General features: G+C 34.8%; 1 protein-coding gene across 7 annotated transcripts in view; it reads left to right on the forward strand.

Moving 5' to 3' along the window:
• LOC105831959 (formin-binding protein 1-like) overlaps window positions 1–22947 on the forward strand; it is a 36971-nt gene extending 14024 nt beyond the window's left edge. The window contains exons 2-11 of one of the 7 annotated variants that reach the window (XM_012672487.3): window positions 6892–7007; window positions 10190–10240; window positions 11872–12178; window positions 12449–12595; window positions 13021–13377; window positions 15607–15618; window positions 16466–16773; window positions 17074–17265; window positions 17815–17951; window positions 18139–22947. In XM_012672487.3, the coding sequence (XP_012527941.1) occupies window positions 6892–7007; window positions 10190–10240; window positions 11872–12178; window positions 12449–12595; window positions 13021–13377; window positions 15607–15618; window positions 16466–16773; window positions 17074–17265; window positions 17815–17951; window positions 18139–18296 (1785 nt within the window). In that variant the 3' untranslated portion in view covers window positions 18297–22947. Of the gene's footprint in view, window positions 1–6891; window positions 7008–10189; window positions 10241–11871; window positions 12179–12448; window positions 12596–13020; window positions 13378–15606; window positions 15637–16465; window positions 16774–17073; window positions 17266–17814; window positions 17952–18138 lie in introns of all 7 variants that reach the window. The other 6 variants (XM_012672488.3, XM_012672484.3, XM_012672485.3 and 3 more) reach the window with 6 other exon arrangements.
• Window positions 22948–23190: the final 243 nt, after the last annotated feature.

Genomic DNA, 23190 nt, shown 5'->3' on the forward strand with positions numbered 1-23190 from the left:
ACCAGTGATACATACATATATGTATATCATCAAGCGAAGACGTTTGCTACTGAAAAAATAAAGATTAAATTCGGCATCAGGGATGCTCGCAAATTTCCAGGAATGTTACGACAGGTCAGGACAGACTATCGTACCGCTTTTAACTCGTGTGTAGCGTGTTAACGGAGCAATGGATAAACTTGTGATATCTCGTCCTCTCCTCCGGTGAGAGGCGAGATATCACAGAGCCGGCATCGCAGACTGAAGGGCCCTGACTAGGATTCATCATAACAAAAGGGAAACTCGCATGGATTTCTCCGAGAACCACCGAGAAATCCGCGTGAAAAGATCGTGAATTGCGAACGGTATTAACTTTACTACGTGATGCACGATTTGCCATCGATTGCCAGAGATACCTGTTTATGTGCGAAAGAAATTTTGAAAAGCATCAACTCGTCCTACATTCAGTCATGTTCGAGTGATTGTTTCTGGACGTATCGATGAAACTTCGATTACTCACTTCAATTTCCACGTGTCCTCAATAGTAATCGCGTCACGTGCCGGGGGCTCGTGGTGTATGATCTACGATTGCACCTATTGCATTGCGCGTTTTATCGCGAACACTTGACGCATTGTGCCTGTTTACGAGGTGAAGCCCGTGAATGCGTTCCATGAGTTCTACAATGCATAGCGAGGCGCAATAATGACGATCCGACTTCCCTCGGTGCCCACATTTTGGAATGTTTTCTTCAACGTATTCCTCGATTTCTCTTTAGTTGTTGCATATAGACAAAATGTGAATCGAGTGGTGTATGTATTTTTCGTGCTTTTCGTGAAATTGAATAGATATGTATCTGTTCTGACAAAAATAACAATGTTCTTTGTTTCTCGGTAAAAAGGAAAATGTAATGCATTTTTTGTATTAAAGTAAAAATAAAATTGAATAACATACTGCATGGGAATTGAAAATAATAAAAGCCTATATTTTTTTCTAGAAAATTATTACTAACAAAAATATTTTATATTTTGCTTTAAAGTTTATAATAAAGTTATATCAAGTTTATAGCTTTATAATATTTGAAATCGATTTTACGCTCTCAACTCTTTTGTACCACATATAATCATAAAAAATTAGGTCGTAATATTTATTAAATTTTTTTAACGATATCTAGTGGTACTTTATTGAAAATAAAACTAGGATATAACTTTATAAGAGCGAATTAATTTTTTAAATAAAATCTCTAAAAGCTGAAAATTTGAGATCTATTTTATCTTGTGACAAATTAAATCCAGTGAGACATACTGAATAAGAACATTATATAAAATTTTAATCTAAGAACTAGATTTTTTCAACTAAATTTACAAAAAAATCTTATCATTATTAATTACACTTTTGTGTATTAATTTGATATATTTCAAGTATTATAAATATATAAGTTTATTTAATTTTCTCTTTGAAAATTTAGTAATGGGACAAATTAAATTCTAGAACGCTTCGTTGAAGAGAAACATTAGACTTTAATATTCTCAAGTAAGCGCTACGGGTCTTTTTCGTATTATTGCATAGTATTAATTGCATTTTGTTTACTTCCGTGCTTTCTCTTTCCGCTTGTTTTTGTCCCATCTTCTGTCTCTCTTTCTCACTTGCTTTTTCTAGCTCTTGCTGGTTCTTTATTTTCTCATTCGTCCCTCTTGAGTTGCGTGAGTATACGGAAATGTGGGATCAATAGGGTGGAGGGTGTGGGAGCCACCCCCGGCGCTATTCCGTGACTCATAACACACACTTGTGCGAACCTATGGTAGGTTTGCCCGATGACTCTTAGGTTTCAAACTATTTTTATGAGAACCTTTTATTTGCTTTGATTCTAGACAGTATTTTTCTTATTGATCTTTATAAAAAATTTTCCCGATTTTGTATTTCCCTCTCCAATTTCTTTTTGTTATAGACGCGAGTTGTCACAATTTAGGAAAATAGGAAAATAAAAGAAGTGCTTCCACTCTGAGGAGGGTGAATTTTTTTCAAGTGTGCTTAGGATTATTAAGCTCAAAATCTCAACTTCTTTCTCTCTTATATTTATCTATTTATTTATTTTAACATAGTTAAAAATTTTATATAACATGTAATGTAATTTACATAATTGATTTTTCTTGATTTTTTATTAAATTTTTTTAAAATTACATTTTAGTTTTCAATGTATTACTCATAAAAAAGAAGAATTACACAGCGCATATTGAAAATATTTTGTGATATTATTTGAGAATCGACTTTGTTAGATTTTATCATTGTGATAATTTTATTTTATGATTGTCCACTCGATCTCGTTCTCTTGTCAGCGCACCTTTTTGGAGCTCACACCACAGTGAGTCATAGCTTGTCGATGCGTTTCCCATGTATCGACCTGCGACACGAAACGCAGGATTGGTTAGCACTCACCCTACGAGAGGGAGAGAATCGATTCGGCATAATGGAATATAATTTAATTTATTTTTCCATCGAATCGCATGATCGACCCAGAAGCGATGACGTCATCTGATGAATTACGAGCGTCATTGTCGTCATTGATACTTAGGCCATTTACTTAACACTATTCAAACACAAACATTCTTTTTATATCGAGAATGGAAATCGCTGCAATATCAATGATCTCGAATTTGAATGCAAAGGTGTGTAAAAATAATCTCTTTCTCATCGTGTATGTATAAAGGCTTGAATGAACTATGTTACAAGAGAATAATTAGATTGCAAATATATGTATATTTTGTTAGTATTTAATATATTTAAACTACATTTGAATATTTACAGTGTGTTTTTGCCTTATTTTAATAAATATTTAAAATTTGTTATGTAAATATATTACACGATGAAAAAAGGAACAGAATATTTAAATATTTCTCATGTATTTTTTCTTTTTTTTTTTTAATTAAAAAGAAGTGACTTCGGGATTAAAGCTTCTCTTGCCAATACTTGCCAATACAATGTAATATGCATTAGATTATACAATAAAGTGTTGGACTTAATAGTAACAGTAAATATAAATATTGAGTTTACAATGGCTATCGTAAATCTTTTTATAGATACAGTAGAGTGAAATGAGAAACTAAACATAAATGGATGACGTTTAACTGGAGTTTATCTTATCTATAAAGCAATCAATTGCCTCATAACGTATATTTCTCCTTAAATTTAAAATAAACATTTATATTAAGAATAACTTAAAGTTTTATGACCGTATCTTTGAAATATGTCCAAATAGATTTAATAACACAAAAAATAAACTATTTATCACCTTTGATATAAAATTTATCTTATTAACCGAATATTATAGAATCAAATTTTATAATTATTGCTGTCCAAGATGTAGAAATTATAATTACATTATTATATGTAATTATTTAATTTAGAAACAGTAAAAAATAGAGAGTGCGAAAATGAAAGTTAACAGTAAGATATATGTATCTTTTTACATTCTAATTTTAATTGCTTCAATAAATTTAGCTAATATGAAATGATTGATGAATTCGTTTCATAGAAATTTTTTGATACAGTAAGAACGAGTTATTTTATATAATCGCAGGTTTCTTGTTAATCTTTCAGATTCAAGTAATGTACATACGTTATCACAAAATATGATTTGAAATTCAAGAGTTCTGTGAATTTAAAGATGTAACGGAAAAAATATGTAGTAATTTAAAAGCTTTTGAAAACAATCATGATGAACATAATTTCTTCAAAAGTATTTTTTTTTTTTTTTTTTTTTTTTGTTTAAGTTACTAATGTCTCTTTTAATAAAACGTTTATATATGTGAAGTGTGTGTCTCTTTTTGTATGCATTACATTAATATTAAAATAAATTCAATACATCATCTTGTTTTGAAACTTAAATTTGGGAATTTTAAATCAAACAGATTTCTCAAATGCACACTTGTTTTTCTTGAATTTATACATTAATAGAGTATTTATTAAAAAAGTTTAAAATTATCGAGAAAAATGTGTGTTGTACATTTCTCTCTCGTATCCGTAAACATCGTGGGAGTACATTGGAGCGTTCTGTTTCTAGTGTGACTCAAGCTGCGTACAAATTCGCCGAATAGAGCCCAAGTTTGCAGTACTTCAAATACGCGATACGCGATTGTGCCTCGCAATCAGCGGCGTGTGTTATCGGCGTTCGCGATATCCCGGCGTTAGGGAAAAAACGGAATCTAGTAATCAGCCGTCGAGATACCGGGCGGGATAACTCGCGGATACGAGAGAACTGCAGAACGACCGATGGAGCGATTTCCCGTCGCCGCTGCCGTCGTTCCACGCACGCCGTTCCACGGCGCGTGTGCTCGAAAGCCGCGGCGTACGGCCGGTGACTATCACCTGCGCTACCAGTTCTCCGTTATTTCATTGCAAATTACTTGCCGAGAGCCACGAGCCGCCGCGTTATACAGTTATCACAATGAGAAAGTTGTTCCGATCCGAGAGACGTAGAGACGCACGAGTGGCTCTCGCGTCCGCGTGCGCGATTGCGACTCCGAAGTTCACCGCCGCGCGCAGTCGGCCGCCGTGAAACCCCGAACGAATGAAAGAAAATCGTATCCGTGAAAACCGCCAATTTAACTTTACAGATCTCGACACACGGATGATGGTACCTCCGCTGTGTCGCGGAGTCCGTTCGGAAAATCGTCCGATTTTCTCTCCCCCGCTCTATTTTCATTCGTGACGATCGCGCTTTATTTTCAAGTTGGAGCTGATCGTCTTTCGGGTTGACGGCGTTGCAAAAGTACTTTTCGTGCGATCCGGATGAACGATAGGAACCTGACGAAAGATGACGGCGGATAAGCTACTAATTAGGAAATTAAAATTTATGAAGGATTTGGGAAATCCGTACATCAATCTAAAGATGAACTCAAGAGGATCTTAAATATAAGAACGGACTATGAATATCGACCTAAGCGTATGAAATCGAGGACTGCGTAAGCTTTAGATTTAACTTTAGAAAAAGTAAACCGAAACGGTAAAACGGCTCGAAATTTCTTCCGATCGAGATTTATAATTGCCCGAGCTCACCAAGGCGCTTTTTTTTACAGGACGCAGTCAGGATAGATTGAAGATGATTATCTCACTTACAGAGAGAGTTAATCTTGCTTATTTATTAAGTTATTCACGGTCGAGTGAGGAAAAATCTTGCGCGACTTCCTTCTACCATTCCACGCTCCACGTTCGGCTAACCGGACCGCAAATCGCGTACACGTGACTCCGATGTTCCGGTCGAGATCTTGTCCCTTTTTTTTTCTTTTACTTGCGCTGGTAACGTGGCAAGGTGAGGAGACGTCGCGAAAGAAGACTGAGAAGGACGCGCGCACCACGTATGGCCGTGTAAGAAGTCGCGTGGCCCTTGAATGGCCGCGTTCGTTGGAAATGAAAGTAACACGTTTCGAATGCCAACCAGTGTGGACCATGGATCGTGGATCTTTCGTCTCTTTCTCTCCCCTCCTTTTGCCTATCCCTCCCTCCCCCCCCCCTCTCTCTCTCTCTCTCTCTCTTTCTGTCACGCTGCAACGGCGACCTGATATGTCCTTAAGCCAGCGTCGTGGCATAAATGTCGAAAGATAGGCAGGCGATAGATCGTCCTTGAACGATAAAGCTCGCATTCCTCTTTAAGTAGCGAGTAGTGAGAGACTCCAATTCTCGAAGACGTCTCGACTGCTATCATGTTTCATCGATTACTCAACTTTCCAAATTCTCGTATAGAAGGGAAACTCTTTTTTTTTCGTATAATGAAGAGAAAACGAATTCTATAGTGTCATTGAACCGGAGTGTCATGCGATTCGTGCGATCGAAGAATATAATGAGATCGAGGAAAGGGACAATAAGATTTTTAGAACTTGACTATATTATATTTTATATATAAAGCTAATTATTAAATTATTATGTTTATTATTGGTATAAATTTAAATTTATTACCTCTAATAAAAAATTCATTAGTCTATCGCTAACAAAGTGTGAAAAGATGAAGAGTTAACGGCAGAGAAAATTGCAAAACACACACACATACACACACAGGTTTACGAGCGTAAGGACGAACAGTCATCATTAATGCTAATTGTAATATGTCATCAAAGTTACGAACGCGCGTACTAACTTCGTTTGTGTACTTTATCTCTGAATAACTGAATGTTAGTACGTCCAGTTTCACTTTTCGTGCCGAGCCGCTAAACGACGTTCAGAAATCTTGCCGCGCACGTCGCTTGCGAAATTCCTTCATTGTCCCGCGGTGGTGATGGAAGAGGTTGGCGATGGAGGAGGAGGAGGAAACACGGGGCGTATGTGTGCCAAGAGGTTTTTCTCAGTCGTCGACCGCGATAGATACGGTCGGATTGTTCGTTCGACGGAGAAAAGTCTTCACTCTCTTGGCGGCGAAATCGACAATTTAAACGAATGTGCTTCAAAAAGACTGAAAGATAAAAAAAAAACAGAAAAAGAAAAAGGAAAAAGTTTCCTTTGTTAAGAATAAGTCTTATCTTGTTCAGACTTTCCCGTATATATTTACTCAAATAATTATTTTACGTTCCTCTCTTTGATATAAAAGCATAATACAGAATAATACACTAAATTAACGTCGTGGTCTCAAAGGCCTTTAGATTTACGATATTTCTCTGTGTATTTTTATATCTTAATAGTAAAATTTAAATCTTAAAATTTTATGATTTAATTTGTATGAACCAATTTATTCGTACAATCCAATTAGTAAATATATATAGAATATTAAAATATATTTAAATTATTGTGTAATTTAAAAAATACTTTTAATATAAAACTGTATCAGCGTGTATTATTTAATATATTTTTGCAAGCAAATCTTGTATTTTAAATATCGCAAATAATTAAATAGATATTTCTATCATTTGCTCTATTTCTTCTTTCAGGACCAGTTCGAGAATCTGTCCCTGCACACACAGAAAGGGATAGAATTTCTCGAGAGGTATGGCCACTTCATACGTGATCGTTGTGCGATCGAATTCGAATACGCAGCAAAACTCAGGTGAGAGACATAACATCTTATTCCCTAAGAATAAATTAAGATGTATGAAGAATTAGGGACGAGGGGCTCAAAGACACTTAAATAAAGAAGAAGCACTTTCGAAGCACTTGTATGCCGAATACTTGAAATCTATCATAGATATTTTAATATTTACTAATCGTTTACAAAATATTCTTCTGCCCAAGCACATTTTCTTCAAATAATCTACGTTTTGTAAGTTTATCACAAAACTAGTTCGAGACATTCTGTATATCGGAAGTGGTTTTTTATTAGAAAAGAAACAATTTCACGAGAAACTAAAAAGAATATTAACTTTATTAATTCAATTTATTAATTCAAATGTTTTTTATTTATATTTATTACATAATTATTTTTCTTCACTTCTATTTATCACGTAATAGTTATTATTTGGTTTTTATTTATCTTTCTTTTCCCTATTATTAAAATTGACGTTATATTATACAATTGACGAACGAATACGCTCGGATGCGCGAAGTCAAAAGTAGAAAAATAGTAAAAAGGAACATTTTCTACTAGTTTTGAAAAGAATTTAAAGTGACAGAGAGAAAAGCTGGGGGCTCCTCAATGGCAGGTGCGTAGAGAGAGTGGTCCCCATAATGCTCTCGTATACCTTGGCACCTTGCACCCTGTCGTGCGAGTCGACGTGCTCGTACACGATGCTTCTTCTTTTTTTAAGTATCCCGACAAAAGGGTGAGGCATCCGAGGCGAAATGATTTCAATGGGACATTCTGTGTAACGAGCTTGTCTCACGCACCCCATGGGTTCAGGGACGTGGCGGCGGGATCCGTGTAGCGACTAATATTGTGTTAAAGGAATCCCTTGTCCGTTCCGTGAATACCGTCTACTGTAGCGTATACTTTTGTTTTCTATCGGGTGTCTCGAAATCCTTCCGCTCCCGACGTCTAATTACTCCATTTTGCATTACGCTTAATTACGCTTTGTCGCACGTTCAGAACGTGACGTGTGCCTGTGACATTAGTCGTAATTAATTGCACGGTACGTCCTTTGATGTGAATTCACAAGAGTGTAATCGGTAAACAAAGTTTTATATAAACTTATCTAATAGATGCAAATATTTTATTATTTCTAGTTTTTTTTTTAATACAATTTATAATTGAATTACTAAACTTATAATCATTCGCTTCTATCGTAATTAAAAATATTAAAAAAATGTTTAACTCTGCCGCAAGACTTGATGTTAAGGAAGCTTAGTTATTTTCGTCAATCATCACTGGCGACTGAATAATATTAAAGGCTAGTATTCATAGTCGAATCTTATTTCAAGATCGTCTCAAGTAATGTCTTAAGATGCTAATACGGTTCTGTGATTGGTTGATGACATTTCAAGATAGTACTTAAGATGATCTTACATATAAAACTCGACTGTGAATACCAATCTAAATCTCATGTTCATAAGAAACTGATTACGACAATAATTATTCTGTTATAATTACAATCATTGTTGTTATACAATTGAACGGTTATACGATCGTAAGTTGCAATTAAATTTGCATGTCTGGCATGAAAATTTGTGAGAGAACGTACGAGGCAGATATTCCGACCGGATCGAAATCGATTTTGACGCGAAATGAAGGAATTAATTAGATCCGGGCGTGCAACCGCGAGAAGTGATTTCACGCGCTTCGCCGCGCGCACGTTCGCTCTCTTGCCGCGCTGCATACGAATCATCACGCTCGCGCTCGGCGTCCTTCGTCTTAATGCGCTGCAATTTCCAGCGTCTAGCCCGACCCCTCGATTCACTTTCGTGTGGAATCGCGGCGCGGTCAGTGCACGCGCATTCTGGACGACGATTCTTGGAAAACTGCACTCCGACTCCGTGTAACAACCGAAAAATTACGCGATCGTTGGGTAACCGGGGGATCAGCTGATTGTGAGTGTCCGACGTAACAGCATCCGAGTGGCTGGGAAATGCTTGATCGTGGACGATTCCTTGGAAAATCCTGAGATATTTTATTGCACGAGAATCATTCTCGATTTTCCATTGTTTCCTCTTCTCTCTTTCTCTCTTTCTCTCTCTCTCTCTCTCTCTCTCTCTCTCTCGTTCATTTTCTTTTTCCTCTTCGTTGCCTCGCTGTAAGTATCGGGAGAGCGCGCGATAGTATTTATAGACCGCCGTGCCACGCCGTAAGAATTAAAACGGCACGCCCAGATCCGTTTTAATCTGCGTCGCGGCCGAAAATAATTCCGCGCGCTCGCGATCTGATATTTCTTCGATTATCGCGCGCGGCGGCACCGCGCGATTTGACCCCATGATGCACCTCGACAGGCCGGAATGACCGTGCGGCGGTGGATTGCAGTAAATTCCTGACCAACGGCTTTTCCCGTAATAGGAAGCGAGTGTGTGGAAATTGCGAGATGTGGCAATTCTTCGAGCACATTGTTAATTGCATTGCCATTGGAGTATTATAATTGCGTCATTGTTTAACCCGTTCATTGCATCGCATGTACTCGCGTCAAAAACCGATGCGCGATTTACGGAATTATTATTTAGAGTATAAAATATGAAAAACATAGAATTTAGAATATGGAACATTAGATTTAAAAAGTATAGGATTTAGGATTATTTAATAGGCTTTCTTTAAAATATATATTCGACTTGTGCATAATTGTAACGAGCCGAACGAAATTATTAAAAATGTAACGTGGCGAAAGTTTTTTATCTGATTGTAGCGAACGTGTTAAGGGAGTTATTATCTATGCTTCCTGATGAATAAGTCACGATATGCTTTACAGAATATTCACATATATAACTTTAGAAATATATTGATTCAATTGTGCAATCTTGTATTTCTCTACATTTATTAGATTACTCTATACAATACAAAATCTAACTTTTTATAAAGTCTGTAGGTAAAGTGTAGAAGTAAGATTAAAGTATAAAAAATATAATTTTATCTTTTATTTATCTAAAAAAAATTAATATAAAAAATTATTATTGTTTCAATTCTCTAGATTAAAAAAAATTTGCGAGCTAAAAACGAAGGTGGAGAGCACAGAGATCATTTCTCCGATCAGTTTACTTCCGGGTAATCTAATAGTTTCTGTTATTCATCTAACGTGGCCTGCCGCCGATGTGTCACTTTACCTTCGTGAGAATCGTGCATCAATAATCTTATTTCTCCCTTCTCTTCTGTTGCAGGCGTCTCGTGAAAAGTTATCAACCGAAGAAGAAGGAGGAGGAGGATTATCAGTAAGTATAAACGTGCGCGCGTATACTCTCTCTTCTCGAGTTACCGACGACCTCAGTTGGATTGTTGAATCCGTATATATGTGTACGTACAAAACATATCGGAGAACAACATACATTTAAATTGTCTGCTTTCGAGATTAATTACAACACTGTGGCCAATCGAGTAGTGGCCCAGGGAAGTAGATAATTGTACCGTGACGAATAAAATAGCAATTTTCTGAGGTGATTATTTTCAAGGTAAAAATTGTACCAATTAGCATGGATACTTATTTTTCAATTACGCCTCCTGCGATATAAAAGTATATTCTGCATTTCTGTGCGGCACATTGGAGTCATATTCTTATATACATGTAGCCAGGATTTATTAAAGCAGAGAGAAGGGGACCCGGGGATTTATTAAAGCAAAAAAATACACGGTGAGAATATTTTCCCCGTGGAGCACTTCTACCGATCTTCAGTCTTATAGGTTCCGAGTTCCACGGAGCCATAATTAATTTTCTGACTCGGCGCACAGAATGTACAACGCGCGCGAGTAATTAAGCGCGCATAGGAGCGTGGTTAGGTCAGGGTTAAAATAAAACGGGAGTGTCGAGGCAAAATCCGGGGTTAAAATAAAGCTATGTGCCTCGACGGAAATTCTCCAGTGGTTTTCTCGCTCGTGTTTTTCGTTCCTTCCGCCAAATTCTTTCGCTTGTATGGCAAACTACCGAAACGTCCACGCAAACGTGTTTTTGCAAAGTCTAGTGAGCAGGAAACAGGAACGACTTGTTTATCACGCGACCTAAAATCCAATCCTTATCGAAGTTAGAAAGTTACAATCAATTTTTGTGTAATTTAGAAACGTGATATTAACATTTTTATATCTTCAGATATCCGTTCTTTATTTTGCACTTAATCTCTTTTCAAAACATATCCAGAGACTTTGAAACTCGTTGAGTAAGAGTTAGAACTTTTCAAATTATATCGATATTTTTGAAAACAAGGTGCCAGCTTTATAAAGATAATATCTTACAGCGTGGGAGAGATGCTTTATAAGTTCAATAACTCCGCAAAAGAGATCCTTGCGCTCTCAGTTGATTCTTTATGAAGTGATATAAAGAGTGTGTCATACTAAATCGGCGTGGGCCGAGATTTAAGCTCCTCTCGTTCCGCGAAATCAGTCTGCGTTGGCGTTGTGTAGATCAGAAATTATTCTTGTCGTATACGCAATGATCGTATTAAATTATTCAAAAGAACAATTATGTTAAATTACCTAATGTTATCAACGTAGTATTTTATCTATAATTAAGGCAAAAGAGTGAGTGCACTTACATGAAACTTAATCGTTTAAACTAACCAAGTCATTAATATTTGTATAAGATAAACTAGAAATTTACTAATTAAGAAAAAAGACAATGTAAAGCATAAAAACTGAAAATTTGAGGACAAAATTAAAAGAATGGCAGAGAAATAGGAAATAGAAGACGGACTTGAAAATACTAAGAAAGTAGGGTATATATCAAAAGAGAGAATTTGGAATTTTAATTAGACGAAAATGAATCTCTACGAAAAGAGAAAGTAGATAAGGGATAGAGTACGTGAACGTAGTGCAAAAGAACGAAGAAAAAAAATGCAGCTTGCCGTTTCTCCAGATATAGTCCCTGTCGGGCGTTCAAAATGGAGTTGAACGAAGTGAACGACCAGGCCGGTCAGCGAGAAGTGATCGCGGAGAACCTCCAGGCCAACGTCCTGCGGGAACTCAACATCCTGGTTAAGGACTTCAAGGAGGATCGCAAGAAGCATCTGCAAGAGGGAGCGCGATTGATGGCCACTCTGGCTGGTCAAATCGGCAACCTGGAGCGTGCCAGGAAGGCCTACGAGAAGGCCTTTCGCGAAGCGGAGCGCGCCGTGGAGAACTATCAGCGAGCAGACGCGGATCTCAATCTCTCGAGAGCAGAGGTACGTGATAAAAAGTTTCCTATCATTATTTCGTGATAAACCCCATCAGCTTTCGCGTGCTAGTTCGTCTTTCTTTGTTTCCGAAAGTTCAACTTGTATACAATAAGTGGGAAGAAGAGTATATTATTTCGACGGAACATAAAGCAGATAGAATCTAAAGTTGTTTTTCCACGGATAGATGGAACGTGTGAAGGAATTATGAACGATTGATAAAAATTGTGTACATTGACGCTCGATGATGATCAATTTTTTTTTTCTTGCAACGAGCAGGTCGAGAAGCAGAGGATGAATATGACCATGAAGACCCAGCAGAGCGAGGAAGCCAAAACGGAGTACGCGAATCAGCTGCAAAAAACGAATGACATGCAGACGTTACACTACCACACAGCGATGCCGGAAGTGTTTCAACATCTCCAGGTACTACTTTGTCATAACTGTACGCGATTACGTTCATGTTTTGTTATACTGTCCGTGATTTTTATATAATATCCGGAATGATATTCTCCCTTTGCACGTTGTACAAGGGTTTAAAGAATTATTTAATGCAATAAAGATAGATTTAATATGATTGCACATTTGTCAACACATTTAACAAGCTTGAACAATCATGGATTAAATTATGCACTAATTATCGTAAGAGAGAGTTGTAACTTTCAATCAAATTTGAATTAATTTTACTTTAAGATAATTTTAACTTGTCTGTCTAATTACAAATTTATCAATTTAATAAATTAGTATTAATTTTTTAATTGGAAACTATTTTATTTTATTCAATTTGATATTTCAATTATCTTTATTAATTTTTTCTTATGAGTGATTTTTTTTAAACGCTTTTGCTACAGGAATTGGATGAGAAAAGGATAAAGAACATGCGGAATTACATGATGAAATCGGTAGAGATCGAACGAGCGGTGGCGCCGATAATTGCCCAGTGCCTAGATGGCATTGAGAAGGCGGCTAACGAGATCAACGAGAAAGAGGACACAATGTTGGTAATTGAACGTTACAAGAGCGGTTTCCAGCCACCCGGAGACTTTCCCTTTGAAGACCTATCGGTCGCCAAGAGCTACGACAGCAATAGTCAATTAGCACAGCCGGTTATGCAGCCCATCCATAATCACCTCACGGTCAAGGGCACTGTCTCTGGTGGCAAGATCAAGAAGAGGGTCGGCCTCTTCGGAATCTTCGGCAGTAATAAGGTAGATACTCGTCCATATTGCTCTGGGAGATCATTGCAGTTTGAGACCATTGGTGCAGCGTTCTCAATGCGTAGGGTGTACTGAAAAGATTGCTGATGAACATCGTTAAGCTTAATGAATAATGCTATTATGTACCGAAAAATAATCGATAATTATTGTAGCATTTTTTTCGCGAATTTTTTTTAAATTCTGTTTGTTTTAATTTAATGCAAGATAAGCTCTTGATAAATTAATTTATTATTAATGTGTAATTAGTTTGATTTTATGAATTTTATTTTTATTTATTTTTATTGTTAGAATGGTCTTCTTCAGACACCCTACATACATTATTTTTCATAAAGTCATCGAGTGATTCCATTAAAATTTTACAATGATTTGTTTGCATGTATCTTATGATTACATATTTCATATTTTTTGATGTACTAACAAAATAATTACTGATTTTTAACTTGTAATACTTGTGATACTCGACTTGTAAAGCCGAAAAATCGTACGAAGTTCTTTTTCTATAAAGAAGAGCAAACATACCTTATCGTATTATTTATTTATCGCCCTCTTGTTGTAATATCGTGAGAAGGATAATTGTAAAGTAAAGGATATCACAGATTATTTTTCTATAATACAGCATGCACGGCAATTCTTTAAAGTATTATTTTATTCTTTTAACTTATCATTTTATGTATACTTGCATCTTTCCTTATTCGCCGACAGGCCTGCTCTTATATGCACACAAATTTCTATTGCGCATGTACATTAGTAGATTCTGTATTTTTCCGACCAGTTGCAGTAACGTTATTTACGCGCGACGTTTTAAATTATGTTTTGTGCACTTTATTATTTATGATTACTTAAAGTGGGTTTTTTGCATCTTTAAATTATTATTATTTGAAGTAATTTCGCTTCGTATATGATTTATAAGCGCTTTATGATACAGTAGACTCTATTCTTATATACCATAACATATTAATAAAATAAATTTGAGAATATAAAAATCATAATTAATCATATTTAAGATTGCAGTTAAAGTAAAGAAAATACTTTGAATTAACTCTTTCTATTAATATGCAAAATTACATAAAAATAACACATATTTAATATTCTCTTTAAAAATGTTATAATAATATGTATAAATAATATGTATTAATATTATTTATATGTACGTATTATTTACTTATATTATTTATAATACGTGACTTTACATATTATTATACGACATGTAAATATTAAATATACATTATAAATATTTAATTTAATAATTTTTATTTTAAATTTCTGTTTGCGTAAATTTTTGAATTAATTTTTTGAATGTTTTATACGCTTAGAGTCATAAATTAATATAACAAAAAAATGGTTAAGTTTGATAAATATTGATAAGAATTTGCAATAAATCGAGTTCAATACTGTATCTTTTTTTATATGTCCGGACTATAATTTGCAATTACTCTTTTGTTTGATCTCGTATAAAACGTAACTTATTTTTCTTCTGTACTTTCTATTAATTTGGTGGATGGTTCAATCTGCCTGTGGTCTTCTTGTTTCCGATCATCACTATGGGCTATGAATGGGAATATTATCACACTTAGTAAGTACTTCGTAGACCGCTTTTTCGCTTGCAATTATGTATATAATAACAACCTTTATCTGCCTTGTAAAGATAAAATACATGCGACATTATAATGACTTGTTAAAAAAGCGTGAATTCAACGGATACATTAATCTTAATCAGTATAAGACTAATAAATTATTATTAACACTTACAGAATATAATATGAGAAAAGTTTAATTAAAATTTAATTTGTGTAACTAAATTAAATTAAATTATAATTTAATATAAAAATATAATAATTTATAATTTTGAGAATTAAAGTGGAGAAAAGAGAGGAATATGATTCTAAAGATTTACTTCTGTAAGAGATTTATGGAATAGAATTTATAAAGTTGAAAAATATTACATTTAAAATTAAGTTTATATTAAGATGAATATATTTGTTAAAAATCTGAAGCTTTTTATAAGCTTAAACTCTAATGTAAAATTATGATTATGATTTTACATTATTAAAGTAGATTAACAATTTTATATTTTTATTGTGACACAAATAAAATATTTTATATTAATTGGAATTAATGTTTTCGAAGTGATTTGAATTCACGCTTATGCTATTGCTGAAAGACTATCCTGTTCATTCGCTGAATGATACGCTTTTGGGATTTGTTTCATGCGAACGACAGAAGTTGATCGAGGTGTGCATAGCTTTAAAGGTCTGTCCTTTATATAATCGCCAAATCATTTTCCGATTGACCCTTTTGGTGCTAAGTTGAATGCTTACAAGTGCTCGACGCTTGCGCGTCTTCTTTATATACAGTAGTAAATAGATGAGATAAGCAAACTCTTCTTCAGAGAGCAGAATTGTTTTGATCGTCAATTATTCCGTAGAAAATCAAATTGAGAGAATCCTTATATTAACCAAATACTTGAATTAAATAAATTTAATTTGTACGGGATCAGAAACTTTTGAGAGATTACCAAGAACGTACCCCAACTGTATAGTTTTGATATTTAATATCATCAACATAAAAATCTGTAAAATCTTAATTTTGAAATTAAAAAAATTAAATTTTTTTAAGCACCAAAAGGATTAAGTATTTTATTCTCGTTTCTAAAATAATTTTTTCTGATTTTTATATACTGCAGAGAATACATTTTATCCACATTATCTATTATCGCTTAAAATAAACAATAAGCGATATTGTATGTTGAAATTATTTATTAATATCAATTTGTATATGCAAGTATCCATTAACAATTCGCAGATCATTAATGAAACAAGTTGCTTCTGCAACAAAATGTGTTCCCAAGCTTTCTTATTTTTTCTTTCTGTTATTTTCCTGAGACCTAGACTACAGTACTCTGAGAGAAAAGGAGAAAGAGGAAGGAAGAAACTCAAAATTTGCTTTTTAATCAAAATTCTATATAATTTCATAATTAATTCGATGATACAAAAAATTTCATTACAAATAAAGTTTTTAGGTCTCAGGAATGTGCATAGATAATTTTCAAAAGATCGATATTTATTGTAACAAATTCCAGAATAATGTGCCTGGCTACGGTGACGGTGCCAAGGAGGACTGCAGCGATCTGCCACCGAATCAGCGGAAGAAGCGATTACAGCAACGACTGGACGAGATCCAGGCGAAAATCCAACAGGAGACAGCGGCAAGAGACGGTCTGATGAAGATGAAAGGCGTGTACGAGCAGAATCCCGCCCTCGGAGATCCAATGAGTATAGAGGGACAATTGAACCAGTCCAGTAACAAACTGGACAAGCTTGGAGTTGAATTGGCAAAGTTTCAAGGCTACCTCGAAGAAGCAACGCGTGCTGGTGCCAATTTATCTAGGTAAATGGAGCTTTATTGGAATTGTGCAAGGAACTGTGCTTTTATATTTTCTATTTATACAAATAGAGCTTCTCTAAAAACGAGGAATGTTTGTAGTGTGAAAAGCGCGAAGTGTAAAAGATTTAATTTATATGTATATAGAGTAAAAGTGTTTTATCGTACACAACTTTATTGTGCTTAAAATAAGTTGAAATATATCGTTTTTACATAAATAATTAAATAAGTTAATATGTTATTGTGTTTAATTATAAAGTTCGGTAAAAAGGGAAAAGAAATAGTTCAATATGGTTGATATTTCAGCCCAAGTCAAGCACAACGAAAACCTACTACTAACGGGTCGGCAACTAGGCCATTGAGTTCACGAAGAGGTAGTCATTCGGGAGGCGAGGAGAGCCTTTCGAGATCCGCTTCGGATTCTAGCGTCTGTAACGCGAATGCGAATCAACCAGCTCACAAGAAGAGCGCGCCGAGCACACCGCAGCCGACTCATGGGTAAGTTATCTCGGTAATATACGGGATAACGTACAATTTACATTATACACTCTGAAAATCACGAAAATTTTGCATTTAAAATCCTATATCTTTCAGTTCATAAATTTATTCTACCGTTCATATCATGGTCTGTTTTTTATAAAGTCTATGATATTGTACTTTTATATTCTATCAGTACTGTAAATTGTTACATAGATTCAACAATTTCTTTGTTTAATGTTTCTCTATGTCCATATATGTTTAAAAACACTGCAATGTCTTTGACTCTTATGCAACCGCTCTTATCTTATCGGAACTGATGAACATAAGTAACAGAGATAATGCGAGAAGTGTTACTATGAGTCATCCTCATTTTACCCATTTCAACAAATTAGCGTGACGAATGGAGTTTTGCTATATAATTGCTTATAGGTTCAGATTAGATTGTGATCTGTAAGTTTCGTTGTGTATTCTTTTTCGCGAAAGCGTTTGGTTTGCATTGTTGAGTAGAATAGACACTTTACACTAGACAAATAGCCACGGTTTTCGCTTTATGGTACTGATGCACAGTTCCACGAACAGCCCGGAATCTGGCCTCGGCGAATCGAGAACGTCGCTACCTGGCAGCGGCTGCGAGGAGTATTATCATGACGAGGTGGACGCTCAACCACCACTGGGAACATGTCGGGCGCTTTATCCTTTTGATGGTAAGTCCCTCCAAATGTATGGGCAATTACATGATATATTTTTCTATGTTTTCTCAGTTTAAGAATTATAGAAGACAATGTGATTAAAGTTGATAGATTAAATGAAGTTTAACAAAAAGAAAGAACTAATTATTTTATTTTTATACTCCTTGATCTTATTATTATTATTATTATATTTTATTTATAGCGACTAGCGAGGGTTCCATACCGATGTACGATGGCGAAGAGCTGTACATGATCGAGCTGGATCAGGGAGACGGTTGGACTAGAGTACGACGTATCTCACAACCAATCGAAGGCTTTGTGCCGACTTCGTACATAGAGTGTCATCTATACAACACTTAGCCGCTTCTTCTAGGTTGTTAAAGGGAATTGTGCGACACGGAACCGCTCAAAGGAGATTATGAATGAGGATGCGTAATGCATTTGGCGCTGTCAATGACTCGAGGGTTGTGTGTTGGACAGAAATTAGTATAGGATACCGGGACGACAACAACGGATCACAGGCCTAATCAATACTTGCGCAATTTGGACGATGAACAGTTGGAAGATTTCTAAATTTGAAGATGCAATCAAGAACTTATGGACAGGATCGTGAATCTTCACAAACGAAATAGATTATGATATTTATTTTAATGATGAAAACAGAATTTCTTATTCGCGATTTGAAACAATTTAAGAAATTGTTCATCAATCTAAAGATTACGATCTATAAAAGAAATATTTGCAGAACCGAATTATCGCGTACTGATATTTTCACGCTCGACAAAATTGCGATTACTGTCGATTGTGACACATATCTCCAACACATCTCCTTGACAAGAATTTCTGTTCGATTGGCCGATCGATCAGGAAGAAATAGAGTAACGATAGGATACGAACAAATGTCCCGGCTTTGTGATCAATCAATATAAGCGTAATAGGGGTAGATTCGAACTCATTTTTGGGCTTATTATAGATTCCTAAGAGACATTTCACCCTTATCCGGATTTATTTAATGTAATACTTTGTTATATAATAATTAGCAATTATCTGTTAGATAGGTATTTAACAGATTTTAATGGCGTATTATTAATAGCGATTGTATTATTTAAATTTACATTTAAACCGCTATTTTTGTGTCCTAATAATACGCGATTTTTTTTTTTTTTTATAAAAGTTCGCGGCAGCCTTACAGCCTTATCTACGTTATTTTAAAATTTAAAAGTTGATATTAATGGCTGTTAATTATTAATTATAAAATTTTTAATTGCGGAAAAATGGCTGTATTATTATTTCTCGCGAGAGGAAATTTTGTTATGCATGGAGAACCATGTCGGGATTTGCATCTTTGCGTTTGGTTCTCGTTGAAATTATTACTGATGATAATAACAGTTGCTATTTTAATAATCTTAAAAGTTTTTATTTAGAAAACTACTGTATTATTTTGCAGACTGTACTATGTTTTATTATGTAAATAAATTTTTTTTATTACTATTTTAAATAGTCTTATACGAAGGGCCACGGTGGTCTCAAAGTCTATCTACGGCAGGAAGCTCGTGAATCCAGAGGTAAGGGTTGAATTTAGGAAACTGTATAATAGCGTTATGTCCATATCATATACATACTCAGTTGTATACATTTCTCACTTTTAATCCTTAAGCTGGAGCAAAAGTTGAAACAAGAATTGCGTTATTAAATAATTTTTTTTTAAAATAATTACTTAAGATCGCAATTATAGAAAATGTCAGATTTTATCAAAATGATGGCTGACGAAAATAGTGCAATATTCTGATTAAGGATCTTGACACAAGTTATTTTCTGTGTAAAAGCTTGTGAGTTTTCGAGATTGCTTCAGAATTACGCGGCTGCTTAAGGATTAAAGCGCGATGTCTTTTCATGAAAAGTCAATGGTGAAATGGGTTCTTAATGCATTCATGCGATTTCTCGAGACGTATCCTTTTTCCGTGTAGCTGTACGAGAGACGAACGAGAGACATTTAACGACCCCATTAAGCAAAAAAAGTAACTGTCTTAATAGTAATAATCGCGCCCCGCCTACTCATTATTCATAAATTAATCACGACTGTTGTAATCGTTGCCGCACCGAAGTTTTATCGTTCTTTTGTATACTCGACTCGAGGCGTCGTAAAAGGCGGCCGACTGTTTCACGGACACGGCTCACTACCACGTTAAGAAAACATGAAACTGATTGCCACTAGATTTGTACGAGTCGAATAGAATCTTAAAGTTAACTCGTAATTAAGTATTCGAATATTCGATTTTATGAAATCGAGGCTTTCTAAAGTTATGGCTCTTTTTGTTTCAAGAAGTCGTAAATTTATAGCACGTGGTTTTCATGTCGAGCCTAACTTCTAGAACAAAGATTTTATAAAATTAGACACATATAATGAGATGTGCCAAAATTGACAAATTTGAAAATTTTTGAAATAGAATTTTTGAATCTTAATAAAACTCTTGATTATAAAACTACTTCAACAATTTATAGATTTAAGATTGACTTATTTAAAAGCGCGTGTTACATCGATGATTGGCGAAAAAAAAATATCTGTAGAAACAGGGTCTTAAAATGCAGGACTCTATTACACGCAACTTTGTGACGAAAAATGGGTCGTTCCGATGGACCGGTCGGCGTACCGCGTTTAAGGAGTTGCCTGAATGTGACTAGTTAGTGATAGATTTATGTAAATATTGCCAGGATGTGGAAGCGAGAGCGAGGCTACCCAGCTTGCGAGTGCCAGAATCGATATACAAGCCGGGTAGGAATCGTTTCTGTATCGCGGACAAGAGTTTAGTCCTCGAGTAGGCCTGGTGTCCTACGGCAATACTCTGTGCTGCGTTGGTGCTACACATTGGTGTATTATATGTAATGGTTAAAAAATAGCGTTCGCGATAATCGTAGCGGCAAGCTGTAATTGTAGAAGATATAGCTTCGTCGGCTCGTATCACTATTGTTATTTCGAGCGATATTACGCAGCGAGAACCATAACGAGTATCTCTAAAGCAGTACAGAGAGAAGCCGTGCATTTGAAAAAACCGATGCTCGATCCCCATCTGTCCCGGAAGGAAGTTCGCGCGAGTCGCGAAGAGCCTAGTGCGTTCATCGTAATTGTTCGCAGAATCCGGGGAATCTTGTAACTTTCTCGCGCATTGAATGTATATGTATATATTATACATAGAGATATATATATATATATATATATATATATATAGATATGATTATTCGATCGTCGGGAAGAAAAGGCGTAGCTTCACTATAGTCGTACGCAAGTACACGAATAAGTATGGTCAATAGTCAGACACTCGAACATAATATACACATATACACACAACATACACACGCACACACGCATCCTGCGCTCTTGATCGCTTCCGGTTCGTTAACAGCGAAAACAAGGGAACTGTTCGGTAATTATGTCAAAATGGGGCTGTCTTTGCATCCCAATGTTTTATTGTGTCTGTTCTATGTATATTTTGTGATTCTTTGTACGCGCGAACAAGTATTGTAGATAATTAATTGTGCGTTTTATTATACTTTATTATTATTATTATTATTTTTATTATTATTAATATTGAAAAAATACAGGTACTAAACCAATATAACTGTTTCGGATACGTTAACGTGGCTGATATATTTGCGCCTTTATATCCAGAGTTCTTCCTTATGCGTTTCACACGTTTAATATTTAATTTTTATCGTTTATAGAAAATGTATATTTGTAAAGTTTACGTTTAACTAGTTTTCGATTCAAAAGGTTGCACTTTATATTTCTTTCTTTTATAACGATTTTTTTAATGTCACGCAATTATGTCATTTTTTACAATTTTATTAATATATAAAAATCAAATGTATGTATAAATGTGATAATAATAGTTATTAAATCGTGAACATGATATTCCTGTTTATGCGCGTTGAGAAGTATTTTTCATAACAATCGTAATATTATTAAAGCACGATGTAATATATTTTTGTTCGGCGAGGATAATTTATTTTATACATTTAACGTTTTAGTAACTATTATTGTACGAGATAAATGTATTTTGACACTGATTATACAGACTTATATTTTGTTTCAAAAAATTTTATTTAAAGAAACTGCAGAAGTATAAAAAGTGCAATTAAAACTAGCGGACTCATGCGTGCGCCGTTAATATTTTCGTTTTGCGCTATGTCCGTTTTTCTGAACGAAGTTATGCTGTTTTGTTTCTTAATGATTGAAGCAAATTGCAAATACGAATAAACGTCGCTAGTATTGACCAAAGTGTTAAATGATCATTGTACCATCATAATCAGCTGTGTTTTATCACGCGAGTGAATATTTGCGACGAAGTCGAGATCGCGTGTAGTTTCAACCGAAATCAAAGAAAGGCACCAGCAGTTTGGTGAGTAAACTAATTTCTACCTGTATGCATTATGAAAAATGAATTTCTATAAAATTACAAAAGAGAAATCATTTGAGAATGTTAGATACATTAATATTAATTAGATTAATGCTGCAAAGATAAAGCGTTTTGTTCAGATTATAAAATCGGAGATAGCTAAAAACACAACATTCTGAAATTTCTTTTATTTTATTTTTTAATTGGCGAAAGTTTTCTCTTTAAATTGTAGACATGTTTTTCGACACATCTTGTACATATGTTCGTACATGATTTGTTTTAATTGAATCAAGGTAGAGCGTTGATCTTTCATCCATCGTCGTAACTAATACATACGTTCTATTAGTGCGCTATTTACGTTCTCTCTATTAATAAACAACCGTGATGCATTATATCAAAAATTGGCTCGACAACTCTTGGACAACTTAGGTTTATTTTACGTAATATATAATATAGATTTATAAAAGCGAGAGTAAAATTGTCTGTTTTGAAAGTATTGCGCAGTTTTTGTTTTTCTGTTGAGATATATTAATATGTACAATTGCGACAAATATCTTACAAAATTTTGACAACCAACACGTCGAGCAACCGGCGAATAAATATAAAACACAGACAAACTCCTTTGACCCGTATTTTTACGAGAATAGGATACATTCATATAAATAGAATACAAATTGCGATATAGTAATCACTGTAATTATAGGATGATACATAGACTAGGAACAGTGTCCTGAAAAATACCGTTGCAAAAATGCGTAGTTTTCCTGCTGTTGTGTCGTCTCATGCTATATTCAAATTTCTACGGATCTATGAATGTGTAAAATTGGAGATTTACGCATTTATACTTTATACTTTCCTAA

Source organism: Monomorium pharaonis, chromosome 3 (assembly GCF_013373865.1).
Source record: "Monomorium pharaonis isolate MP-MQ-018 chromosome 3, ASM1337386v2, whole genome shotgun sequence".
In the NCBI taxonomy this organism is placed as follows: domain Eukaryota; kingdom Metazoa; phylum Arthropoda; class Insecta; order Hymenoptera; family Formicidae; genus Monomorium; species Monomorium pharaonis.